General features: G+C 35.7%; 1 protein-coding gene across 3 annotated transcripts in view; it reads left to right on the top strand.

The window, feature by feature from the left end:
- Positions 1 to 12,664, top strand: part of HEPACAM2 (HEPACAM family member 2) — a 38,218-nt gene that overhangs the window by 13,860 nt on the left and 11,694 nt on the right. For all 3 annotated transcript variants that reach the window (XM_011955064.1, XM_011955065.1, XM_011955063.1), the window contains one exon: positions 3,723 to 4,019. In XM_011955064.1, the coding sequence (XP_011810454.1) occupies positions 3,723 to 4,019 (297 nt within the window). The remainder of the gene's footprint in view (positions 1 to 3,722; positions 4,020 to 12,664) is intronic.

Genomic DNA, 12,664 nt, shown 5'->3' with positions numbered 1-12,664 from the left:
CTTGAAAATCATCCATGAAATGTGGATATTGGTTCTCTGAGCAATAAAATTACAAATGATTTTCTTTTCATCTTTGTGCTTCTCTGAATTTTAGGATTTTCTGCAAAAAAAAAAAAAAAAAAAACCATGCATTTCTGAAGTAAATAGATAAACTATGTTACCTTTTAAGAAACATATCAGAAGCAAGGAACTGAAATGCTTCAAAGCGTTAGGTTCAAGAGTTGGAAGAGGTGTTGAGGTGGGGGCAAGGAAGTTTGAGGGATTTGAGGCTGCTTCTGAAGAGCCAGATATAGCATATAAATAACACAGACAGAAGAGAAAAAATTATGCCAATCATGAAACCCAACAAATAAGGAAGTAACAAAATCAAAATAAACATGATTAAGGAAGATAAGCTAAGATAATCAGATTACTTTCTTTACAGGTATTTTATTTTAAACGATCTTATTAAATTAGGTAATTGACCTTATTTACCAGCCTTGGCTCTAAATGAGTATGGGCTTCCTCTACAAATTAAACCCACCCTCTGAAATTGAAATTGAAGAATTACTGCTTGTGAGAATACTCCATTATGTGGCAGGGTCCTAAGGCAACTCCAAATGAGGAGTTCCCCAAAAAGTTTTGAGTGATATCAGCATGCTTGAAAAGGAGTAACACTCATTTTTATGTATATTAAATTACTAGACAATTTGTTTTCATAGCCCCATTCTCTATACCCCAAAAACCAGGGGGAAGATGAAGACCTAAATTTTTCTTCTTTATCAAGTCTGCCTTGCTCTACTCTTAGAAAGACCCTCAGACTTTAGTTTTTGTACATAGACTCAGGTCTCTTGCTCTTCCAAACTATAGTAAATTCTTCCTGCTGGTTTTCTTCGATGTGAACCATAACTGTGTCCGTTGCTTGGTGATCTTTCCTTCCCTAATGTTCTATCAATGCTGACAACATGAAGGATCCCTTCTGAACCACAAGGCCTGAGATAATAGCCATACATAGCATGTGATCAATATCTCAGATGTCCTCACTATGCCTAGAATCATACCATGTGCAAAGTAATCTCAATATTGATTTTGGTTGAGTGAGCAAAAACAAATTTTTGTTCCCATTACACTACTTACTGTTTAGTGGAATTCAGAATAAAAGAGTTCCATTTTACAGCACACTGTTCTAAAGCTTTTATCACAGTGGTTTCACCTGAGACTGTGTCACAGCCTGAAATGAGGGAACAGGCTTCTTATACAGTAACAGGAAAGGGGCAGAAATTTCTCCTTATTTTAATCCTGTACCTTCAGTTCCTGATTACTTTAAATTGAAAGTACTAACCTGTTTGCTTTCTGAAAGCAGGCTTACCTCATGCAGGTATATTAATAAAAACCCGTCGAGTTCCTTCACATTTCTCCATATGACTTTTTCTCTAGAAAAAACATAGATTAGTCTATGCTTTCTAGCTAATCTATTGTTTTGTATATTCATTTTCTGTTATAGCTTAGAAAATTTGTCTCCTCAGTGGAAGATTGTTCAGAAAATGCTGACATGATAGAGAACCACTCTGGGAATTTGTGAACTTGGGATTGGTTTGCCAATATCCAAAATGGTTTTACTAGGTTGGTGCAAAAGTAATTGCAGTTTTGGCCATACTTTTAATGGCATGGCAAGAATCCTGGTGTTTCAAAGGGGTTAGAAAGAATCTTGGCAATCAGTCCTCTAACCCATCCTTTTATATTAAAAGGTGAGGAAAATGAGACCCAAAAAGTTCAAATGACTTCTAAAGAATGCCTAGCTAATGATTGAAAAAAATCAGTTACCCTAATGTTTAGTTACTACATTCTATTATTCTGCATGTGGAGAGATAAATAGCTCATACTTTAAGAAAAATCAGGGCCTTTACGATGAGGTCATCACTGAGCAAACTATCCATAGCCATATCTAGTTTGTAAATTCCCTGAGAATATGAATGTCTTATACTTCCATCTCCCATATTCTAAATATATTATCTCATACTTAGAAGCTCTCAAATAAATATTTGATTCATTACTTGATTGGATGATTACAGAATTAATATTAATATATAATTAGATAGTAATTGATTGTAGAACTAGTACTACAGTTAGATAACAATAAACTATTATGATATAGAAAGTTATACCACTTTATTTCTTTTTAGAGAAGTAATATGAATGATTAAGTGTATATATTTTAGAGTCCCAGCTCTGCTATTTAATAGCTATATGACCATGGGCAAATAAATTGTTTAAATATCAATTTCCTCATCTTAAAATTAGAATAATAACATCTACCTCCTGGTGGTCGCTTTAAATATTAAATATTATTATCTGCATAAGCACTTAAAGTGTCTTCTCATGGCAGATATCCAATAAATGTTGGTAATGAGCAGCTGAAAGGTGTACATAAGCATACCTAAAACTCAAAGATTTTTAGACTATAAGCCAGGATTTAGACTGAATGAGAAACCCTATCTAGGTGAAGATTATTTTTTAAATTTTCCTTATTCTCTGAAGAAAGCAATAGGAAATGTGTCTTCACCTACTGACAACCTAACACCATAGAAATGGGAAAATGCTACAGGAGTACTGCAACGTGGAAAAAACACCAGGGGATTAAGTAGTTTATTGATAATCAATGCATATTAGTTAATGATAAGGAAGATGTAATTTTTTTTTTCAAATGGAATCCTAAGCTTAGCTGGGACGAGGGTGGGAGGATTTAAAAAATTCTTTAGCTGTTGAAATGTTGTAAAAATACCAAACACCCCTATGTCTATTTGCACAGTGTTCCATGTGAAATAATGTCTTCTATAAATATTTTTATGGCCTACCCTAGCACTGAGAAGAAAAATAGATAATACCGAAAATATGGTTGTTAAAGAGAAAATAGTGGCCATAATCTGCTGTAAAAATATTTTCAAGTATAATGACTATTTCAGAAATATTAATGTGTAGAAACTAAAAAGTTAATCTAATAGACATAGAGAGTAGAAGGGGTAGCCAAAAGTTGGTTAATAGACACAAAAATAGTTAATGGACAGCTAGATACGAGGAATAAGTTCTTGTGTTCTATAGCACTATAGGGTGACTATAATTAATGGCAATTTATGGTGTATTTTCAAACAGCAACAACAGTAGACTTTGAATGTTCCCGACAAAAGGAAATAATAAATGTTTGAGGTGATAGAGGTACTAATTAGACTGATTTAATCATTATACACTGTATATGTGTATCAAAACATGCGATCAAAACATCACACTGTACCTCATAAATATGTACAATTATCATGTCTCAATTAAAAATAATAATAAAACAAACTAAATCAGCATATAAAAATAAGCTAGTCATACAAGAACAGAAAGATTGAGTTTGTCTACAAGATTGTAGATTTATCAATACATTACTCAAAACCTTAGCATCACAATTATGATGACAGTATTTGTAAAATTATATATGAAGTTTCAGGTTTTTACTATTTCAGATTAGTTCAAATCACTATTTCAAATCAAATCTCAAATAATTTTCACTTTCATGGATATCAAAATAAAATATATTTAGGTCCTCATCATTTATTGGGAGTCTAAGCAAGGACCTGCTCGTCCAATTCTAAGATAAAGACTTTCAAAAACAGTAAAATGCTACTAAGCTCTCCCAAACTCAAGACCTATGTTGTGATTACTTATGCTACTTATCTATTTCTTTTTTTATGTTGATGCAGATGGACCTTATGGACTTCAAGTGAATTCTGATAAAGGGCTAAAAGTAGGGGAAGTGTTTACTGTTGACCTTGGAGAGGCCATCCTATTTGACTGTTCTGCTGATTCTTATCCCCCCAACACCTACTCCTGGATTAGGAGGACTGACAATACAACGTATATCATTAAGCATGGGCCTCGCTTAGAAGTTGCATCTGAGAAAGTAGCGCAGAAGACAACTGACTATGTGTGCTGTGCTTACAACAACATAACCGGCAGGCAAGATGAAACTCATTTCACAGTTATCATCACTTCTGTAGGTATGTGTGACATACAAGGACGGGATCCTAATAAAACACGAATGCTGTTATAAGCATGCTGGCCTTGCCCTTCCCCTATCTTATACCTATGTGGAAAAGAAAATCATTGTGGGATTATTCATATACTCTAAAACTCTCTCTTTCCAAAGTTAACGAAGCTGTGGTTTCTAGGACTCAAAGAAAGAAAACTCAAAACGAAATAGGGGAGAAATTCAATTCAATTGTGAGGGGCTATGAAGAAAAAGTGAATTCCATAAATTACTTCTAAATGTGCACTCTTGCTTTCCTAGTTTTATGAACAAAAATATAAGAGAAACAGCCTGCTCATTTAGAGGGTTTGTATCTACCATTGCATTAGGTCAGATGAATAAATCTCCATGAGTTGGGAATCTGGTTTTCCCACTTCTATTTGATTCCCCTTCTCACTGTCTTTCATGGGCTCTGCTTCTTCTTTCACCATTTAAACACCTGAAAGCTATGGAAGTTCACAAGGGGAGTCTCAACACCTTGGAAATTACAAAATTCTGTAAGTCTGTGAAATTTGGCTTTCTCTAGAAATCCTCTGATTATCAGAAATGTCATCAACCTGCAAAGGTTAAGAATTACTGCCCAAAATATTGATGCCCACCAAATTCTCATCCTTCTACACCTTCTCATCTCTCTCCGTACATAATGGTTTTATTCTCCTGTATGATTTTCTGTATGATTTCATTCATTTCCAAGGCTTCATGTAACACTGGTACATCCCAAATCTATATCTTTAAAGCTTTAAAACCGTACACCCAACTTCCTCTGGATGTCTCTGCTTGGAAGTGCCAGAAGCACCATACAGGTCCAACATATCAAAACTGAACCATCTTCTTTCCCCATAAATTGCTATTCTGCCTGTATTGCCTATTTAAGTGAATGGCCCTACTAACTACCAACTTAAGACAGAAAGCTAAATGTCATCTCAGACTCATTCCTCTTGCCTATTGCCTGGTCCCACATTCAGTCACCAAGTTGTGTCCATTTCCTTCCTTCCTATTTCTCAGATACATTTTCTTCTCTCCTTCTTCCTTCTTTTGTCTTTCTTTACTTATTTCTTTGTATTCTCTTCTCCTTCTCCCTCTCTCCTGCCCTTTCCCTCTCTACTCCTCCTCTTCCTTTTCGTTTTTCTTCTTCCTCTTCTATGACTACTTCTACTACTACTAAGTCCTTCTCAGACTCTCCTTTGCACACACGTCAAATGCCACTTGGGCAAAATCTGGGTGCAGGTTTGGACAGGACATGGTAGTTAAGGTACCTATGACTGGTGGAAGAACAAGTTTATAAAAGCTACTACTCATTAATATCTTTTCTATTGATGCCTTCTCTTTCTTCACCTTTATAGCACTAGTACCTAGAAAAAGACCCATAACACAGAGAAACTCAATATATTTTGTTGAATAAGTGATGCAACAATATAATTTCTTTTAATCCATAGGCTCAATTTTTCAGTATGTTGCCCTTGGGCCCTCTGCATCAAGACCACCTAGGGAGGTTGCTAAAAATGTAGCTTCATTAAGACACCTCAGACCTATTGGATCAGGATCTTTCAGGTAGCACCTGAGAATCTGAATATTCAGGACTCACAAGTGTGACAACCACTTGTTTAGTACATTTTATCTCCAGAAAGTTTTGAATTTATTAAAAAGTGCCTGAAGAGCCATGAAGAATTATAAGACTATTGCAAAGCTACAGGTCGATGAAGAAATGTATAGTGGATAGGTTCCTCCTAGGGGCTCCTTAAGGTACCAGGAGGAAAAATCACTTAGGTATATTGGAATGTATATACTGTCATGGTGGGGTTTTTTTAATCTGAATACAATGCAATGTTAGTTATGATAGCCGCTAACCTTATTTGACTTTTGAGCACTTAACACATTGCTATGCAACTGAGAAACTGAATTTTTAATTTTATTTCATTTTTATTAATTTTAATTTGCATATAAATAGCTACGTGTTTAGTGTTTACCATGCAACTCTAGAATTTTTACCTGAGTTGCTTCATTTGGGCAGTAGATAATAATATATATTTCTTGTAGAGCCAAAAAGCGTATGTGTTTTAGGGTGTTATAAACTAAGCACCCATTCATTCATTTGTTAGCAGCCATTATGGGCCAAATATCAGAGTAGGCACTAAGAATACCATATGAGAAAGGTAATTCCTTCTAACAAGAATTCCTGCTTACAATCTAATATGAGTGGCAAACACATAAACAGCTGAGGTATATCCTTTGCTTTCTGTTTTACTAAATTTTTTATAGGCTTAACCAGCTTTTCACCCCAGTAGCAAACCAAGACATAATTGTACAGCAAGCCATAATTAAGCATGTAAAATAGTAGCAATCCAGGTGTCATCTTCAGCTTGTTTCTCATGCTCACTGCAAGTGAAAACATGGCTGTAATATATAAAAGCGCACTACAGTAAGGCTTTCCCACGGCCTAAACTTTCTACATTAATATTTAGCCAAGGTATTCTCATAATATCAGAAGCCCCCAATATTTGATTAAGATCTTATTACCAAGGTCTAAAGACAGCTACAGTCTTAACGTCAGATAATTACCTTTTGCAAAATCTAAAAAACCTGTTTGACCTGTACAAAGACCAAGCATTTGTTATTACAGTAAATAAGAAGAGCAGGTGCTTATTTTTCAGAGGGATTCAGAGCTGTCAATATTAGTGACCTCTTTGTGGCTTTTAGAGCTATTTTCTAACCCCCAAATGTCCACAGAGCTTTAACTCAAACAGCAACAAAATGGCAAAGAAAATGAATAGTATTGATGTGTTTTGTTAAATATTTGTTTTTTCTAAGTTTCAAAGTCAGTGAACCTCTGCAGTATACATTAAGTATACACCAACCTGCAGTTATAAATGACCATCACTTGCAGCTATCAATTGAGCCTACTGACCATCCACTCTGATGAATAAACTCTTGAGATCTGTGAAGAATTTGAAATCATTTAAAAGGTCAAAGTACCTGCTTTTGAGATGTTTCCAGAACCGAACTGGTGTTTGGTATAGCCAGTGAAGTTGTAAAAAATAGATTAACCTCTTACTTCTTAATAAGGCAAAACATTTGGCTGACCAAAAAGTTTTAGCAATAGAATGTGGAAGCCAAAGGAAAAAGGAGTCAGAGATGACTCCAAGATCACAGATGTGGAAAGAAAATAACAAAGTCAGGAAATAATCAAGTTTTATTAGGGATTTTCAGTAGGGAGAGGAAGGCTAGAGAGAACAATTAGTTCTGTGTTTTTCTGCCTTTCTAAGACTGCAGCAAACAGTGACTTTTACCTCTTTGGACTGTGATTCACATCTGATTTGAGATATTAATTGACCTTTTTATATCTTCATGGAAATATCCTAAAGGAAACAGAGACAATAGGCAAGTTCACACTGCTAGTGATAAAATAATATCCTAATTCAAAGCCTATTTATTTATTTATTTATTTATTTATTTTAAGATGGAGTTTTACTCTGGTTGCTCAGGTCAAAGTGCAATGGCATGATCTCGGCTCACTGCAGCCTCTGCCTCCTGGGTTCCAGTGATCCTCTTGCCTCAGTCCCCCAAGTAGCTGGGATTAAAGGCATGTGCCACCACACCTGGCTAAGTTTTGTATTTTTAGAAAAGATGGGGTTTCACCATGTTGGCCAGGCTGGTCTCAAACTCCTGACCTCAGGTGATCCACCCACCCTGGCCTCCCAAAGTGCAGGGATTACACGCATGAGCCACGGTACCCGGCCCAAAGCCCTTGTTTTTAACCACTATAAAAACTGTCTCCTTTGGTATAACTGAGAATGTTGATGAAACCATACCGTCTTTCTAAAAGATAGGTATAGGGTCACACATAGAGTATAGTGTATACTTTCTCATCACCTATCTAATTTAATGCTATGTATGTAGAGATACTCTGGTTTGTCTACAATGTGTATAATTTCATATTAATGCAAAGTTAGGAAATACATGTAACTGAAAATAATGTCTATGATATGTTTCAAGAAAAGAATAATTATTAAAATAATTAGCTTTGTGTTTTGAAAAACAATATTTTATTACCTTAATTAAGGACTTCCTTGAATGCAGATGTCCCTACTTTAAAGTTTTAACTGAGCTTAAATTGCTATTTTGACATGCAATGTATAGACAGACAGATGATAGATAGTTAGATAGATAGATAGATAGATAGATAGATAGATAGATAGATTGATAGATGATAGATAGATGATAGAGAATGTTTATGGAAATGCAATCATCTGATCAGAATTCAAATGTTCACATTTAATGAAGGCATTCAGTTGTATAAATAGAATTCCCTAAGGCCATGTAGGCGTAGTTTGAGATTTAGCCATAATGGAAATGTTTTCAATTTGTATGTGATCCTGAGAAAGCTACCATTTTTTACATTTATTTATATTCCCCATCTTTTCTTAAAGAAGAGAACAGGAAAAAGACTCAAGGCAGGAAAATGAATTTACTGATTTTTTCTATCTGGAAATTTCTCAAGTCGAGGCCTCTAGGAAATGTATTTTACTTTGGGCCTTTGGAAATGACAATTAAGATGGAACTACAAATCTGACATTCAGACCCTGAGACCTAAGGTGATGTCTCCATGAGCATCCAGCATTAAACAACTTTGTCTGTCAGGTGGGCTTATGATGGAGTGTGGAAATGGCACACTCCTCAACGTGGCACCTTCATCTCCGGAGGGACATAGTCAGCTACCATAATCAGTGAATTGGATGAGAGAGATCTCAAGACTTCATTTTGATCTAGAAATAGATACACAGACTGGTAGCATATGGCTGTCCTGGACTGAGTGCAATCTCAAACAGCAGGGTTGCAATACCATGGATACCACACCTCTTGCCCATATTTGCACTTAACATGTTATTCCATTTTATTTGTTTGCCTAAGGAGGAGGCAAATAGCATTTGCACTATGGCTTTGGCACATGAGTCCATCATGTTTAAATAATGGGGAGAATGGCATGCTATGTGCTAAAGAATAGTATAAACTCTCTGAAAGGAGAAAGAAGGAAGCTCCTGCAAGTGTCTAGAACTGCAGAAGTGATCCCTATACATTCTTTATGGCAATAGGCTCAGAATTTTCTGCTGTCTTATTTTCAAGTTCAGGTTCTGGAAGTTCATCTTTGCAAAAACACTTGCCTATGGCTGAGACCACACGACTGTGCCCTTTGATTTGATCCTTGACATATTTGGCACTTTTTGTGTGCATGAAAGGGAACACATTTCAAATGCTGGACCTAGTAAATCTTGTGTGTTCCCGGATAGAGGAGCAGTGTTGAGAGCAGAGAGCCAGGATGCTCTAGAGAAGAGCCCTAACAGGAAAGAGCATTTCTTCCGAGAAAAGGATGGTCCCTATTCCTCATTCTCCATGGGGAAGACACTTGGCCTTTGCCCCAGCCGTGGTTTTGGGCTGACAGGCACTGGTCATTACAGGAAAGCTCTCTGATGTAAGGCAAACACAGGCTAAGGCAAGAGGCAAGAGGGCAATAAGGAAGGAGCCTAAAGAAATAAGGAAGTAATGAAGGAGGGGAAGAGTGGGATCCTCTGTAGGAGAGAATGTGTGCAAATTAAGTCATTTTACTAAATACATATCAAAAGGGACAAATAGTTAAAAACGAAGGAGAAGGGAACATATGTATCTTATCTAATCTAAGACATGCGATCATTGTATATTAAGCTTTCTGCCCAACTGCAGAATCACAGAAGTGTCTGGCAGAGAGCGGATGCCAGCCAGAGTGAAGCTTCACTATTAAACTGAGAACTGCTTGGAAATAGTAATTGTTAGGATATGTTCAAGTTTAAGAGGGAAAAAACAGCCGAGACTACTCAAGTGGTTTTGTGCAGTTTTGCTCATGGTAAAGCACGTTGCAAAAATTTGAATAGAATAAATTAGCATTGAATTCTTTTTTGAGGATTCTTCAGGGCTTATAGAATTTTGGTGATGGCAGTCTGGCTGTTAAGAAGTGAAAGATTTGAAGCATATGAAGTCTGATGTCAGAAAAAGTTAGAGGAAAAACTGATATATAAGGGCCTACCTACTAATTGGAAAAACCAATCTTTGACCACAGATTAGCAGAAAAAGTTGAACTTGAAGTCAGAAAAAAACCTGTCTACTCTCAATTCTAGGACTTACTGACTATGGCAAATATTTTTGCTTCTCTGAGACTCTTTCTTTATCTATAACTGTAAATGGTGTTATGAATTTTCTTTTGTAAATGGAAAACAAATGTACATTTGATTTTATGTATATATAATATTTAATATATATTTAATTGTGCATTATCTGAAAATTCCCTTAGCTAGTTTTGATTTTATTGTCAGATCTAAAATGATGAAATAGAGAATTCACTTGCTAAAAGTGGTGCCCAAATCATATGATATATGTTAAATCTTTTCACTCTATTATTTGGTATTTTTAATTAATTCTTTCTTTTTTATTATTTCTTATCAATTTTTCTGGGGTTTTTTTTGCTTTTTTATCACTGTCACTGTCTCAGAAAGCATTCTATTTGCCTTTATCTTATTGACAACCACAGTGAAGTATGGGTCCTTCTAAATTTATATCTTAGAAATGAAATTGACTAAATTTTGTTGGGCTTCCAAAAGTGCACCTCTAGGGTGGTAGAGAATCTGGAATTCTATTATGTAAAGAACAACAAAATGATCTGGGGATGTTGAATCTGAAGAAGAGGATTCTCAGGGGGAGATGTGAGAGTTTCATCAAACAATTAAGATGGCCTCATATACAGAGAGGATTTGATTTATTTGTTGTTGCTTCAATTAGTAGAACTGAGTAGATTTGGGCTTCATTTGGGGGAAGGATTTCTATTTCTTCCATAATGATTAGGCAAGAGTGGTGGAAAGAACATGGAATTATTGTTAGACCTTGCTAAATTCAAATTTGAGTACTGGAGTCTTAGATTTCCCAACTGTAATATGAAACTAATTATTGTATCGTAGAAGCAGTAAGTGGTAAAACTATTAATTTTGATTAGAATTTTTAATGCCTAAAGTCTAAAAGACAAATAAAAATGTATAACTAACAAGGAAATAGAGAAGAAAAGATAAATAAATTCTGATTAATTTAAATTAGGACAAGAAAGGAGAGAGAAAAGAAAAAGGTAGGAAATATAGAAAAAAATAATAAGATTGTAGATCTACACTGAAATATATTGCTAATCATACTAGGTCTTAGTGCGCTGAATATTCCAATTAAAAAACATGTCAAACTGGATACACACCTTATGTATGAAGATACTGAAAGGTTGAAATTAAGTAAATGAACAGATAAATCATACAAAAAAGAAAGCCAGCGTAGCTATATAGCAGGTCTTCTAATAATGTTATTTCATTTCAACATCATTTCCTTATAATATTGATGAGAAAAAATATCAATTCCCACTGGGGCCACTGTGTGTGTGCAGTTTGCACATTCTTCCCATACCTACACGGGTTTTCTCCAGGTATTCCAGCTTCCTCGACATCCCAAAGATGTGCACATTCAATGAACTGTCATATCTACGTGGTCACTGTCTGAGTTAGTGTGTGTGAGTGTACCCTGAAATGGGATGGTACCCTGTCTGGGGCTGGTTCCGGCCTTGTGTCCTGGGTTTCCGGGATAGGCTTCTAGCCACCTGCAAGCCTGAACTAGAATAAGCAGGTTGGAGAATGCATGAATGAGTATGAATGATTGTCAAATAAAAATTTATAAAGTCTAGGATAATCATATAAATGCATGACAATAAATGATGTGATATGAAAGTGCTCCACAAGACTACCAGATTTGTGATGTTAGTTTTTGAACTGCATGATGCTAGGAGGTGCTTTTTACAATTTTCACTTTGTAAACATTTATTCCTTGATTTAGCCCATTACCACTACCACTGCCATCATTCACGGATTCACCAAAAATGGAGTAAATAATGATCTTACTTGTTTTTATTAATCTTTATTAAATGTATGTATAGCTCACATTTATTTCAGTGTTTGATATTAGAAATGTTTGGGATCTTTATGTAGACCTCTGATATTTTTCTGACCAGAAATATGTTGTAGAGACTTAGCTCTTGTTTATATCAATTAGCCAACGGTAAAATTGGTTTCATTATATGTTGTTTTGCTCAGTCACTGTTTCCAAGAATCAGCTGATGTTAAGTGAGGACTTATTGTACTGGTATAAGATAAAGTATATAAAAATTAGATGAATTAGATAAATTCTTTAAGACAAGAAGCATTAGGAAGTATACCTAATAAATAGCAAAAATTGACCAAAAAAATCACAAAGTGGGAGATTTTAACATATTTATTTCAGTAACTAATGAAACAGACAAACACTCAGTAGGAATAGAGAAAACCTGCCTCAGGCCGGGCGCAGTGGCTCACGCCTGTAATCCCAGCACTTTGGGAGGCCGAGACGGGCGGATCAGGAGGTCAGGAGATCGAGACTATCCTGGCTAACACGGTGAAACCTCGTCTCTACTAAAAAAATACAAAAAAAAAAAAAAACTAGCTGGGCGAGGTGGCAGGCGCCTGTAGTCCCAGCTACTCGGGAGGCTGAGGCAGGAGAATGGCATGAACCCGGGAGGCGGAGCTTGCA

This window comes from Colobus angolensis, unplaced genomic scaffold (assembly GCF_000951035.1).
Source record: "Colobus angolensis palliatus isolate OR3802 unplaced genomic scaffold, Cang.pa_1.0 Scaffold394, whole genome shotgun sequence".
Lineage (NCBI taxonomy): Eukaryota > Metazoa > Chordata > Mammalia > Primates > Cercopithecidae > Colobus > Colobus angolensis.
The sequence above is the reverse complement of the archived record's forward strand: the minus strand, read 5'-3'. Positions and strand labels throughout refer to the sequence as shown.